This window comes from Papilio polytes, unplaced genomic scaffold (genome assembly GCF_000836215.1).
Source record: "Papilio polytes unplaced genomic scaffold, Ppol_1.0 DF821511.1, whole genome shotgun sequence".
Taxonomy (NCBI): Eukaryota; Metazoa; Arthropoda; class Insecta; order Lepidoptera; family Papilionidae; genus Papilio; species Papilio polytes.
The window spans coordinates 1395189-1410996 of record NW_013527693.1 but is presented as its reverse complement, the minus strand read 5'-3'; the positions used below and the strand labels follow the sequence as shown (position 1 = coordinate 1410996).

The 15808-nt window shown below is 35.0% G+C and overlaps 1 protein-coding gene across 1 annotated transcript in view; it reads right to left on the bottom strand.

Moving 5' to 3' along the window:
- LOC106108428 (sarcolemmal membrane-associated protein) overlaps positions 1-15493 on the bottom strand; it is a 16924-nt gene extending 1431 nt beyond the window's left edge. Inside the window, exons 1-12 of the mRNA XM_013289592.1 lie at positions 14830-15493; positions 10873-10989; positions 4606-4743; positions 4258-4392; positions 3475-3693; positions 2979-3128; positions 2272-2373; positions 1388-1540; positions 839-932; positions 478-579; positions 264-370; positions 6-71 (exon numbers count right to left, since the gene is read on the bottom strand). Coding sequence (XP_013145046.1) covers positions 6-71; positions 264-370; positions 478-579; positions 839-932; positions 1388-1540; positions 2272-2373; positions 2979-3128; positions 3475-3693; positions 4258-4392; positions 4606-4743; positions 10873-10989; positions 14830-15021 — 1575 coding nt within the window. The 5' untranslated portion in view covers positions 15022-15493. The remainder of the gene's footprint in view (positions 1-5; positions 72-263; positions 371-477; positions 580-838; positions 933-1387; positions 1541-2271; positions 2374-2978; positions 3129-3474; positions 3694-4257; positions 4393-4605; positions 4744-10872; positions 10990-14829) is intronic.
- Positions 15494-15808: the final 315 nt, after the last annotated feature.

Below are 15808 nucleotides of genomic sequence, written 5' to 3'. Positions count from 1 at the left end.
AGTACGCGGATCTCCTCGTTCAGGCCCGCCATCACGCGCAGGATGTTCGCGTACTCCACGCCAGCTTTGCTCTAATATTAATAAATGGTAATTTATCAAGATGCTCTAAGATTTATTATTCCTGTGTACCTGTACAATACCTACACCTTTATTTCCTTGTAGCGGAGAACTTTAATAGAGCTTTATAAAAATCAGAAAAACTTGTCTTTAAGCATAGCATAGTGGAACACAAGTAAAACAGAACATAGAGTGATGTGACTAACTGGTGAGTCGTCCCTATTGCTGGACTCGCTGAAGGTGGAGTTGGCGTTGTTATCGGAGTGCAGCTCCCCGTCCACGGGACTCGATGACTCCACTTCGTGATCTTGATCTGGAAATTGTTTAAAAATGAACACATATTTCTATCTCACCTTTCTACAAGGCGAATAAAAAAAACAGCAATAACTTTATTAGTTATTGATAGTTAACATTACTGACCGTGGTTAAGTCTTGACTGCTTCTCGTCGTCAGTGCATGACTCGGGCTCTTCGGTCTTCTCCTCGGCGCTGCCGCTCACACCGTCTTCCGCCTCTTCTTTCTCTGTTATAACAAAATATATATATACTAATATTATAAAGAAGAAAGATTTGTATTTTTGTATGCATTGCAATAACTCAAAAACTACTGGGCCGATTTCAAAAATTGTTTTATCATTAAAAAGCTACAGTATCACTGAGTAACATAGGCAATATTTTTTTTTATTTTTACAATGGCGGAGTCGCGAGCATCAGCTAGTAATAAGTATTTTTTATAAAAAATCTGTAACTTTTTAACACTTGAGCAATTTAAACACACTTACCTTTATTATCTGAGTTGTAAATATCGTTCTTCTTTAATATTAATTCGAATTCTTTCGCTGATTTCCCTTCCGCTGATATTGCTTTTATGCCCACCTGTAAGTAACAGCCAGTAATATTAATCTGCACATGGGTAGCAAAACAAGGTTTTATTAAATGTGTTGTCACTGCTTGTTTTGGCCATCAATGAATTGCATACATTATTCAACTAAATTATAGCTTCGATATGGTAATTGTTTATGCAAATTTATTTCTTTGACTGCATAATGCGCGTGTGCGTTGCCGCGGTATGTGCAGGTGTAGGTGGTGAGGAGGTTTGTGTGTAGGGGGAGTGTAGGTGGTGAGGAGGTTTGTGTGTAGGGGGAGTGTAGGTGATGGGGAGGTGTAATTGATGAGGAGGTGCAGATGGTATGAAAGTTTAGGTCGTGGGGAGGTCCGTAGGTGGTGAGGAAGTGTACCATCAATAATGGAGAGGTATAGGTTGTGGGGAGGTGCATGTGGTGAGGAAGTGTAGGTGGTAGGAAGGTGCAGATAGTGGGGGAGGTGTGTACCTTGTTGAGCAGCGGCTGTGGCAGCAGCAGCTTGATGTAGTCTGGCAGCGCGCGCACGGCGTCCTCCAGCGAGCCCGCGCGGCGCGCCTCCGACACTTTGTTGCTGTCCGTGCTCACCACCAGCATCTTCGCCTCGCCGTTCTGCACCGAGCACTGTACAGACACATAAAATAAGATCATGCACACACCGAAAACTAAACCATCGCACAACTGTTTACTCTCGCTTTGATTCCTATGAGCTTATATGGAGGTGCGCATACTACTCGATTTTTAGTTGTGCAACTAAATAGTTGAATTGTCTGCGAAACAATGAACAATCGCACAACAGTTGTGCGATTGTTTAGTCAAAGGTGCGCCTACTCTAAACATTATTATGCAAAAAATATATATTATTGAATATTTAGTTACATCCTACAAATATTGAAATAAATATGAACATCTATATTACTATGAGTCAATTTTTATGGAAATACTAGGAATTGATACTACATTAACAATACTCTAAGCCAGAAATCTACACTTTTCTTTGACCAGAATGATTACTATCGTTTTAGATTTAAAAATTTTAGCGTCAAAATGTTTTAAAACGTACATATCTAGTAAAGATGTTTATCTCGTTTAGTTTAATGCTAGTTATTAATCTTATTAATATTGTAAAAGCGAAATTTTGATTGGATTTTTGTAGCCTAAACAGTCGCAACAGGTAGTAATTATATATAAACTAGCTTTCGCCCGCGACTCCGTCCGTCCGTAATAAAAACCATAATGAGTACTACATCTTTGTCAAATTTCATGGAGATGTAGCCGTTTAGGCTACAAACTCTAATCATCCATCTAAACTTTCGCATTTATAATATTAGTAAATGTAGTATGTGGTGACTGACGGTGAGCGGCAGATGCTTGCGCACGGCCTGCTCGCGCTCCTCCGCCGCGGCGATGGCGAGCCGCGCCGCGCACATCTTGCGCTCGCAGCGCGCCGCCAGCTTCTGCAACACACAACAATCAACATTCAATAAACAAAATCAAATAAAATAAAACGAATTTTATTTAATCAACTTCATGAAAGGTTTATAACTGAACCAGCTGTTCCCTTGCAGCTTCATCCGCATCAAATTGTAATAACTTGATTTTGTTTACATTTGTGAAACTTTGAATTGCAAATGTTCAAATTCAAATGCACAAATGACAACAAAGGCCTTTGACATTAGGCAACAATTACCGTTACCATGGTTACTTTATTTCTTTAATGTTGGCAGCTTGTAATTTTTGTTTCTTTCCCGCTTGACGGTTTTTTCCAAATTATTTACTCCCTAAGTTTAATAGCGTGAATATATATAGTCTAAAGAGTGTCGTGAGCGTATGGCTTTTTATTAAAAAAATATTCAAAAACATACTCTGATTGCTGACATCGTACGTAACTAATTAGTGTGTGTTTACACTTTATTTATTATTTGTTTAAAAATCTGTATTCATCTTAATAAAAATTAACAATTTACTTACTTAAGGTAACTTATGTTGAATATACCATTTTGTTACAATACAATATTTTATTATAGATAGATATAAATAAGAGTAGTTGTGTGGTGGTCACCTGCAGCTCGGCGAGCGCATTGTTGGCGGTGAGCCTGAGTGCGTAGTTGTGATGGTGCAGCGCGGCGGCCTCGCGACTGCGCCGCTCCAGCGTCTCCTCCAGCGCCAATCGCTGCTCGTGCGCACTACGCAGACTCTCTTGCGCCACTTCCTAAAAACATACAAATGGAAAATGCACTTATTATCATCTCCCCTTCCTTATCCTACTCCCGTAGGGTCGTTTGTTTTACGTCCTCCAAATAACTCTATCATCTGTCATCTCAGTCATCACTCCCTTCTTGATCATGTCTCCTTTCACGCAATCCATCCATCTCTTTCTAGGTCTACCTCTACCAGTGTGCCCTCCTCATTCAAAACTAACATCCTTCTTGTTACATGCGATTCATCCCTTCATAACATGCCCATACCACGATAACCTTTAACTCCTTATTTTTTCAACCTCTGGGGCTACTTAATGAATGAAACATATAGTTTTTTTTTCGCAATACAAACATTACCTGGTAGTTCCTCTTGTCTGTGAGTAGTTGCACAACGTGGTGTTGCTCGGGTTGCTTGCCCGCTGCCAGCATCGCCTCCAGCGTGTGCACACGCGTCAGCAGCCGTTGCTCACCCACGAACAGTTCCCATGAGGCTTGAGCATCCGCCCGCGTGCGCTCCACGCACTCGCGCAACGTACGCAGACGACCCTCCAGCGACGCCTCGCGCTGTATCGCTTCCTATATAACACTGACTAGTCAATACATATCCTATTAAACATATTTATTTTTATTCGGAATACATATTATTTATTATATCCATAACAAACACGTATAGCACACACGATGTGATTACGTAGCCAACATCGTTATTCACAACTTAAGAATATAAAATCACTAGCTTTCGCCCACGACTTCGTTAGCGTGAAAATGAAAAAAAAAACAAAGTTCATAAAGCCTATGTGTTCTTCCAGAATATCCTCTACATCTATGATAAATTTCTCAGAAATCCGTCCAGCCGTTTAGGCTACAAACGCTAACAAACATACATCCATCCATCTAAACTTTTGCATTTATAATATTAGGACGATTACAACATAAACCCTTAATATATACACACGCGCTAAATGTTCTCGTCCCAGATGTAATATTGTTGCACAATCTTTACTGTATTAAGTGTACACAAATTAAAAACTTAGTAAACAGTTGCGATTGTGACATTAATTTTCAATAAATACCTATACCAATGCAAAAATATTCCTTACAAACAAAATTGTCATATAGTAGTACAAGAGCGAGTGTTACCTGAACAAAATTATTAAGCTCGTACAACTCCTTAAGGTGCAGCGGCGTCGTCATAGTGGGGTTGAAGGAGAGCTTGGCCTCCTTGCCGTCCGGGTGGTACAGCTTGAGCAGCGCCACCACCGGCGGAAACGTGTTCTGAAACCATAAACATATATAGAGCAATAAACACTTTTAATATCAACTGGAAAGAACCTTTAAGGCATAGACAAAAAGCGTTAAAGGCTTACGTCATCATGTTCTGGTTCACAACAAAATATTGACCATTACTTTTGCATACGTATTATTAAGGGCTGAACTCTAAAAGGACATTAGGATATTGAGTTGAGTGAGGTTAAATCAGATGGGTACCTTTTCCGAATTGGCAGCATTCTCGACGACCGGAATGCCGAACTGGACCACGTCGCCGGAGAAAACCTCCTGCGGCTCGAGCTCCGAGATCGAGCACCGCTTATTGTTGATGAATGTGCCGTTGCTGCTCTGGTTGTCCTGAAACACACACGCCATCTACTCAAGCCGAGAATCGACTGGAACGTCTTACGTAGACAATCATAATGCACAGATTGTTTATAAAATACAATGTTGGTGTTTACCAGCAACAAATTCTTATGAATACAAACAACCTTGATATACTTTCATACATTTGATGCTTTAATCGCTTTGTAAAACTAGTCCCTTTATGAATATAGAGGAACAATTTAAAAAGATATTTAAGATTAAAATTAAGATCTACAAGAACCGATGTTGAGATCTGAATTATATTTACTCAACAACGATGAGTCAAGAGCTACGCTTATCACATATTGCGTCTCTATTTTTTCCAACACACAAAGAGAATATCAAAAATAGTTTTGACGACTCATGTAAGTTAAGTCGCTTGAACCATTCTGATAAACACAAAATTTAAAACAGTGTAGAGTGATTTAATTTTATGGGATTTTCGACGTAAATACGTAGCTTATATCTTATCATTGCCAATAACAAGCGAGTTGTAATTAAGGATAATGACTTGCACCATACATTACACTAATTGTTATAAGAGAGATTAAATTTTTAAATGGTTTCGTAACAACCACCATATTCATCGTGTCATTTGTGTCATTATGTCACGACCGTAGTAGGCAACTTGACCACCTCCAAAAGGAGATGATATTGCATTGACATTTTGCAAAGGTTATGCTAGTTTCACACGCACAATGATGACAAAGAAAACATTTAACAGTACACGTGTGTTCAAACAATTGCAGTACTGGACTATCTACTAACATTCCCATAACGTCCTTGTGTTATTTCCAAAATTAAAGTTATGATTTAAATATTTATGTGTTTAAAATAACGTAGAATGATAGTTCAAACCACGTCGTTATCAAGCTTTTAGAAAAAGAACGATAGATTACCCTTGGGATCAAAACAGAGAATTCCAAAAACGGTCAAACCCACCCACATAATTAAAATGTTACATATTATTGCTCAATATTGGTTAATATTCGGGCCAATGACACTCACAGTATATAAACTTCGTACAAAACTCCAACAGACAAAGAACCGATACAATCAGACGTATATTTAAATGGCATGCGTGATGCATAGAAAACCATTACAGGAATGTTAAGTTGTTACAGATTTTTCTAAGTAACCGACTTCAAATGGCACGGCACTCGTATTCAAACATTATTGCTATCTCTGTTTTTACAACCAGATTGAAAGAGATGACAATGGAGACCTTAAGTAATACTAATACATTCCGTAGGCACAGACAGCGCGACGTCTCTAGAGCAATACTAATGTTCTCAAACGATTGATATAAATCATTATGCTAGAATACATCGATGAAACATTTATAAGTAGAAATCAACCCAAATTTATCAAATAGTCGTAAAACGGTTTAGGCTTACATCGCCGTTTAGGCTACAAACTCTAACAAACATTCATCCATCCATCCATCTAAACTTTCACATTTATAACATTAGTATGAAAAGAATGAAGTATAAAGTATGATGATCGAACAACACTTTTTAAATTTGGCAGATGAAAAAAACGATTAATTGAATATAGTAACATAAACAAAGGAAATGTGTCTCAACTCGGATATCATAAAGGCAAATAGTAACGTGCGGACATATATTTAAAACAAAGAATATAAATAAAACTCATTGTGAGCTAGGAGAGCGTCAACAAATCATTGCAATGCTGTTCCGATAACGAGCAATCAATGTCACAGTTACACACAGTAGCTGGTACATGCATCTTGGTTTAGTATGTCATATCGTATGGCCTATGTACAGTCGCGGAAATTGGCAGTGTTGCGCTTAAGGAAAAAGAACTAATTAGATATTCAATGGACAATATTCGCCGTGTATCAATAACCGACTTTTTTCATACAGATACATATATAAACTGCTTTGTATTGGTTATTATTCCGCTTTCGTTTCAAAATGTTCCAACGATTGTAGCTTTTAAGGTGGAGCACCGCCAGTTTCCTTGATTGTACGTTATCGAATATCTCAAATATATTTATTAAATTAAACGGAATTCACTATTCTCTCTGCATACTAACTTGCACATTATTTAATTTTCAAGGTATATCTAAAGCAAATTATAGAACAACAATATAACCAATGTGATACAGCTACAACTTACGTACGACCACAAGTAACACAATACGCGTAATTGGTGACGCAATAAATTATCAATCGATGGTATTTACATTGAAAAACGTATAACTACTTAATAAGTCTTTGCATGACTGTACTACCACCTGTTATATGGAGAAGTAATCTAAACAGATACAAAGGAAATTGTGCTAAAAGACAAATAGATTCTAATGCCCATTTATGGATACAAAACAAATAACATGGAAACGTTACATTTAGTACGATTGCTTTGATAAAGCAAATATTTTCCAATCTGGTACAACATAGTATATTAAACAACTAAAACAGCACACTATTATAGATTGCTATTGAGAATAAAAATATTATATTAACATTACATATTAACCTTCAAAAAGATCAAACAATTTTATGCAAGTTTACTGATTACTGATGTAATCTTCATTAATCATGCGAATGTTGTGAAAAAACAAGCTAATAATAGCACGCGCATGTTTTCCTCAGCTGCAGGCAAATCACGTATCGTAGATCATTTGAATGATTAGTTAGATCCGGACAGTGTCACGTTCGCACATCTCGTGACAATGAAAACAGATCTTATGTTTTAATTTACTTCTAATTGTTATCTGATATCTCGGGAGACAATGGAAACTTCAACGACTCAATGTTATGGAGTACTATCAACAATTAGACATTTAAAGACATAAGACGTTGGAAGTTTGGGATGAACTCGAGATTCATATTAGTGTTATTTTAGAAAACGATAACATGCCACCTTTGTTGAGTTGATTATGAATGTAAAACAAAAATTATGCCCTTGATCACTAAACTTGTAACACGCTTCGTTATGATAAAACAAAGCTGTAATAGCCATCAGTTTTATACCAATGACATAACTATCATTTTTGCTGTTAATGACAGAATCTGTCTAAATCTTACTAATATTATAAATGCGAAAGTTTAGATGGATGGATGGATGTTTGTTAGCGTTTGTAGCTTAAACGGCTGAACGGATCTCTTTGAAATTTGGCACAGGTTTAGAGCATAGTCTGGAAGAACACATAGGCTACTTTTTATACCGGGAATAGTTACGGTTCCCGTGGGATTCATTAATTTAGTTTTTTAATGTTTACTCGATCATTCTGCAACGGTTCAACATATCTTATTGAAATTTGGCACAGATATAAAACAAAGTCTGGGATAAGCTTCATCCCCGGGAAATGTCCGGTTCTCGAGGGATACGTAACTTTTTGTAATTTATATAGTTAGTATGTTTTCTAATACCACGCGGACGAAGTCGCGGGCAACAGCTAGTTTATACATATTCGGATAATTTTCAGGTAATGCCAACTTAATCATTAACTGGAAAGGTCTTCATATTTTTTAAGGTTCAAAAAACAAACAAAAAATTCCATAACTACGGGTAAGATGAGTCTCCTATGAAATCTAAGATAAGGTATATAAAATCGATATTATTCCTTACAACTTAACCGACAACTGTGTTCCAAGCAACAAACAATACATCATTGTATTAACACTTCCGAAAATATCATTGGCACGTCGTGTACGCATTAACACCCGCGATTTCTGCACAAGCACTGCCCTATATTGTATACTGCGTTCCAATTCAAATACGAAAAACGTTTACTAGACAAATTGGTTCTTTTCAAAACCTCTTCATTGGACTAATATTGTAAATGCGAAATGTTGGATGTATGGACGTTTGTTAGAGTTTGTAGCCTAAAAGACTGAACAGTTATGGATGAAATTTGGCATAAATTTAGAGGATAGTATGGAAGAATACAAAGGCTACTTTCTTTTGTTTTTTTTTTAATTCCACGCTGACTAGCTATGATGGGTTACAATTAAATCTACATGAGTACGGTCAGTGAACTTTCCAGAAAGGACAACACGTTCATTCTGTAACATAAATGGTAGTGCCATCGAGTCGTAGCAGTGAACCGTTAAAGTTGCAGTGTGTTCCACAACTTATTACAGAGTAACCGTGGGTTTCCACTTGCAAAACATCAGTAAAAACGAAAACAAGTTGGATGAAAATTATCTTTTTTAAAAGAAACGAGCACAAACTAGCAGGGGTATCCTCCGCAACACCAGAGGAACTGAAGATGCGAATATTTTTTTTTAATGCATACTTAACATAAACCTACTGTAAATTAGGAATTCCATAGTCTCATGAGTTGATATAAAAATCTTAATTACACTAAATAGACAAAATAATTGTTTCATTCTACTTACACCTAAGTTTAAATTAATAATATGAATTGACTATTCATCCATCAAGTCTACAACAAACGTGCTTATAATATTTACGATAATGTCCTAGAAATCTGTCAGTGGGCGTATCAAGTGAGAGTGGACCCGTTACCGGCCTAAACATAGATAAGTCAATTAGGTTCTTTCATAATAGTTACATGCGAGCACGGATGATGTAAGCTACGATACTAGGGACCGTACACATTTGCACTAATACTTTGTAGAGAAAAACGGAAGACGCTTTTTTTGGTTGTGTGTCTTGTTTAAAAAAGTTAAGTGCCTCCACTACCTTGATTTTCTTAAAAAGTTATTGAATATCTAATACCACTTTGACCTCCAACTTTAATAGAATAGTCCGAAGATAAAACAAAGTTGCCGAAACCATTTTTAACGAAAATTTATTCATAGTACGACGTTCATAAAATCTGTTGATTTGCGTAGATGTGTTCCGGTTTTCGCAATAAAAATAAGATTTTGAATGTTTCTAATAATTGGTGTAACACCACCTTTAAATTGTTCATACGTCACTTTTGACGTCATTTTACGTGCCGGTGTAAATATGTCATTAAACGTATTGTTTTTGGATCAAATTAGGATTGTGCACAAGGTCGATGATACCGTGAATCTTGAATTACAAACATTACAAAACACTAAAGCGATTCGTGTATATTTTCGTAACGTATTTCATTTACATGTTAATATAAATTCGTGTATACTGTTTACATTGAAATGGTTTTCAGAGAAACTATAATTCTATCTGGTAATAAAATTATTTCAAATTGGTTCTGGTCAAAATAACAAAAATGTGATCTTCCGAAACATTAAGCGAGCAAGTTAGCCCAAAGGATGATCTAGATTTTTATGCATCTTATACATTAAATCAATAAATAGTCATTTTATTATACCGCAGCCAGTTTATCTCCGAGTTTCGATATTTAATGAGTATATTGTATGTTACACAACGCAAATTTAAATAGCATTGCATTGATCAGTTTTACAACTAAAAAATAAGAGTAAAAATAAAATACAAGAGTAAAAACTTAATTATTGCAACACTTTACGTAAAGCTAAACGTAATAGGCATGTAGTTGGTATACTAGGGTTAAAATAAGAAACCTTAGAAAAGTAAGCGATTAAAAAATCGCTAAAGCCAGAACTTGATCCGACATATTAATTGCTAACAAACTGCTTAGGAAATTGTATACGGAAGGAAGTTACGACTCGCCCTTGTATGTAACACATTTTCACCTTAAGCTAACAAGTACATGCTTAGACGTATTGAAATGAATATTCAAATGTTTTGTTCTTTGTTATGTTTACGTCTTGAATATTTTAGAATAACTAGTGAACAAAGAAGTTAAAAATATGGTACGAAAATAGAAAACATTAATAGAAAACTTGTAGATGAATTTTTTAATAAATGCTTGCCGCTTTGACGTACATATACAGGTCAACGGCGGATCCAGGGGGGGCTCATGGGGGTCATGACCCCCCTTGAGCTGGTTGGTCTAAAGCTTGACAAAATATGTAAATATATTTTGTCAAGCTCTTGACTTGACTACCACTATGTGACTTCTCCCCCTGGCGCCAAAACTGGATCCGCCCTTGATACAGATAAATATATTGTAGCAAAAATTCATAATATCTAACTTACTAAACATGAGATAATTCTACGAACATTTGACTAAGAAAAACAAAAACAGAGCTAGTGTTGGTAAGAGTACAAACTCACCACAAGATAAAAGTGTCCTTTGTCATAGTAGAGAGTTGCGTGATGCCGGGAGAGGACTCTACATTCGAATATCGTGTTCGTCGGTGTCGGCGTAGCTCGGTATACGTTGCGTCCAATCTGAAATAAAACAACATTAAATTTCAATTAGTCAAATAGTTTCACAATTATTAACTAGTAGCTTTCACTGGCAGCTCCGTCCGCGTGGAATTAAAAAAAAACCAAAGTGAGTAGCCTATGTGTTCTTCCAGACTATCCTCTACATCTATACCAAATTTCATCGAAATCGGTTCAGCCGTTTAGATTACAAACTCTAACAAACATCGATCCATCCATCTAAACTTACGCATTTATAATAGTATGATTTTAACCATAACTTGACAATATTTTTACATTTTAACTCACTATCAAATTCAAAAATTAACATCAATTCTGCCGTCCCCATTGAAGTCGAACTGAAGCATACCTTATATCACCGAATTCACTTGGTTTATTTAACTATTTACTCTTTACGTAACATTATCAATGCAAACTGCTAAAATTCATATGCATTCGTTTTACAATGTAACAAGTGAATCAGATGCGGGCACACTTCAACGACGTCCTTATTTATTAAATTATCAATCTAGGCATTCGTACTGTCGTCTGAGCGACATCGACTCGGCTAAATTTCAAATACAAATGCTACGGGAAAAATATATAAAGTGTGGTCAAACGGATATTCGCCGTTTTACGCTAATTTGTATACATTGCGTATTGTTCAATAAGTAAAGGTTGAGTAAAAAGGCCGCTTGAAAATAACAATACTGTATTAATTAGATATGGTTTTAAGCCACGAATCCGAGGTTTTAAATAAAAAAAAATAGTAGTTTCAACATTTTACCATGGTTTAACATTAATTTTTCTGCTTCTTTCGATTTTCCAGTGATATAATAGAGAAATATATAAAAGTTACAAACCACTGCAGTCATAGACATGCAATTATTAAATGATCATGCATAACTTGCCGCATTAAGCACAGCATTTTACTGGTTTTAATAACGTGCCGTTAAAAACTTTCTCGTCGTCGTAACATTTGCGAAATTTAGATATTATCAATTTGCTTTACTAATTTTAGTCGTATGTAGTTACATGAATCTTAAGATGACTTCAATTCATAGCCCTTCCTCTCAATTAATGTCTTTGACCTCATTTAGTACCCAGGCTAGAAGAGTCGGAGCATTAGTCCCACTAATTCAAGTACGCAATGTCAATAAACTCTGTCTTTCCCTACTTTAACTAAAAGATCATTTAAGTCGTAAAATGATTAAAAACAATTGAAATGCGGAAAAAAAAGTGCAATGGGATATTCGCATGTCCTGTCTGTACATTAAAAACAATATATATGTTAGTAGTGGACTGTATTTATTGCTGGTATTGGATATCATCTGTATATTCAAAACAATTCAACATCATCGCCATCATCATTCTCCTTATCCTACTCCCGTAGGGTCGGCACAACAGGTTTTTGTCCTCCAAATAATTCTATCATACGTCATCTCAGTCATCACTCCCCTTTTGAAAACATTTACGATCAGTAGAGAAATCTTTTAAAATTTTGTGATCAAATTGAGATTTGGAAAGAAAACTATTATGCCTTCACATATACATCATCTACATTTACTTTGAGGCCATCTTATTTGGAGGTAAAACATCTAATTAGTAGCCTTCTCATGGCTGTTTTACGTAATAATAAAATTAAAAAGATAATATCAACAGCCAACGAATATAAACCGCAATATCAGCAACATACAGCGGATATCTTAGCCAACTCGGTTAACACGCGCTAGTACGGGAAGCTTTGTTCGTTGCACATACGATAAGAATCGACTTCCGTTGCGTCGGGGTAACAGATTCCATGTTAGAAATAGCACAATTTAATCTAATTAAATTTAATTGCCGATTGACAATTGAGCGTCTGAGGCGGGTCACGCTGACTCAGACATGGCCGCACGAGCGACACGACAATCATACAGAATAAGTTAATGCATACAATGAGCTTGTCAATGCAAACTTCGAATGAAGTGGACAACGCTTTGTAAACCTTCATTTTATTTCACTCTCATGTGTTCAGTACTATCGACTTTTATATCCTAAGGTAGGAAATGACTGGCCATCACAATTCGCCGAAATAGCGGTGCATCGTTGCCCAGACATTTAAAATTGCAGATGCAATGACTAAAATTTGTCTAAAGAATATACTTTCATGTGTTTAAAGTAGGCACATTTTTATTTTTGGTAAAAAGGAATATGTAATATTAGTTAATTTTTTTTATAACCCTCTGTACTCATTATTCATTTGAATTTGTCTTATCTATTTCCCTGTTTTTCTACTTCAACTGATACATAGTACACAAACAAACATTGATGAAATAACAATTTTCTGACAATATTTCTCAAAACAAAAATGCAATTATTAAAGACAAAAGTTTCTAGTTGCAGTATTAACAAAATCAGCAAACTCAAATAAAATCATATATTAACTAACAACATGAACTTAAATAGAACTGGACCAAAGCAATAAAATACATTAGCTGAATGCGCTACGAACATAAGATAAGTCCACATCAAACCAAACATTTTGAGGGTAAAGGAATAGTGATAAACACTAGAAATATTGGACAGCAAACAGATAAATGCTTATCAGGCATCCACTTCTAAAACTTTAGATTAGAATGTATCCAATTCTTGGCATATTGAACATGGGAAAGTATTTTTGAATACATGGGAAAATTTTAACTCTAACAAAATTCCTTAGCTTGTTGGAGTTATATAAAGTAAAATTGAGTGTAGAGTTTTGTCAGAAAAAAGAACTACTAGTAAAAGTATTTCTAGAATAACTTTAGTATGTAGTAAGTAGTAGTACTACATTTTGCTACAGTTTCCGCAACTCCTCGGCTAGTGCATATTTTGTATGACAACTTTAGCATTTCTAGAGTGAAATCTTTAGTTTTTACTGCGATGACAACTGAACAAAATCCTAATGACATAACTTTCATTATCTTCGGAAAAACTGGGAAAACATATAATTCTACTGGAGTTTTTGCAATAGATTTCCATGGTAACAAGAAAAAAACATAACCTACTTTAAAATGTTATGTGATAGTGATAAAATAATTGCACATTGTAAGCACAAAAAGAATAAATTGTATGAACTTCAGGAAACACTATCTTTTACATCACAAGTATGGCAACATGCCAACTTTTCCTCTATTAAAATTGACAATCTATATGTAGAAAATTAGCTCACTATTTACTGCATACAAAAAAAATGATTTGATAATACAGAAGTTATGAATAGTTAATATTTATAATAAAATATACTATGCTTTTTAAACATATAGACATTTCAACAAAGTTCAAGAGGATATCAACATTCTAGTGGTCATAAATAAGTATTAAGTACTGAGCATTGAGTATTCCCAATGTTAAAACATAATTACAGTAAATAAAAATTAATGGATTTAAATTATATGAAATGCTTTATGTATTTCAACACTGTCAACATGTTATTTACTTTGTATATCAAAATAATCTTATTGGATAGTTTTCTCATAGTACAAGTTAATTAATACTGTATATTCAATAAACATTGTTTAACCTTCAATACAATTACATAAATACAATGTTACAAAACTTGTATAAGTAAACTCCTAATTCTACACAAGAATGTTTTATTACCAAATATACAAATACCTTCTGATTTACCACTATAAACCTGAATATCAATAAGAATTTTAGGATCTATTACATAAAACTTACAGATAAAAAGTTAACAAATAACTGTCTAAAACAATATTATTGTAAAGCTTCTTTATGTGTAATAAATTTCCACTAATAAAATTGGTAGGATAATGTAACCATACTAAATTTAATAAATAGATTATGTATTCATTAATTATGACAGAAGATAATATTTACCTTTATAGGTTGTTCCAGTGTGACACGCCTTTCGTCAAATGGCAAGGAATTAGAATGAGGAATGAATAAAGCTCGAGGAACTCCCAATTCCTGGTTGTTGGGAGGTTCCTGGCCAGTAGTCCAATTATAATCCATGCTTTTGATCGTGTTGTTCATTTTGGGCTTAACTTTCTTACTCTTTGCTATCACCATCGCACACACCACTCCTAAGAGTCAACATCCGTGCTTCGTTTGTGATGTGACAACGACACATCGATGATTGGATCCAGTCTACTCACTTACTGGGTGAAAGGAGAACACTATTCACTGCCATCTTGAGTATTCACTATTCTCAATTAAATATAGTTGATTATTACAATGAAAATAATATTAAACAACCAAACACTTAGACAAACATTTATAAAACTGCAAAAATGAAACTTGATTCCTTTCGTCGCTAAGCCGTTTTGCTAAAAGAATTTAACAGTTTTCCAAAGAAATTCGATATAATTTTTACGTTATAATTAGAAGGTAGGAAGTAAATATCGCAATTCACATACGCCCATATATATTAAAACATAATATTAAGAGGGCGTTGATCGAGATTATCGTTCGAAGAACTTACGAAATGGGCGCACGAATCGGACATTTGTTTTGTTGAGTTGGGTACCATACCATCCGTAACTAGTACTTCATTTGTTTTTAACAGGTGTTTTATAATCTGTACCGAACAAAATTGCTTTAATAAATTACAAAATGATTTAATTGTATAAAATGAAATGTTTAATAAATCACAAATCAAGTTTTCCGAATTAAGTTTTAGTTTTAAGGGTTCTTATTTTGTATTGCTAAAGCAATTACTATAGTCTGTTGTATCCAATTTGTGTATTTTGTTAAATTTCAATCAGTGAACTACCACTTTTAAATTAAACTGGATTAGGCGTGGAAAGTTATACTTTTCGAATATGTATTTTGCGAACGTTTTTGACCGACTTCTTAA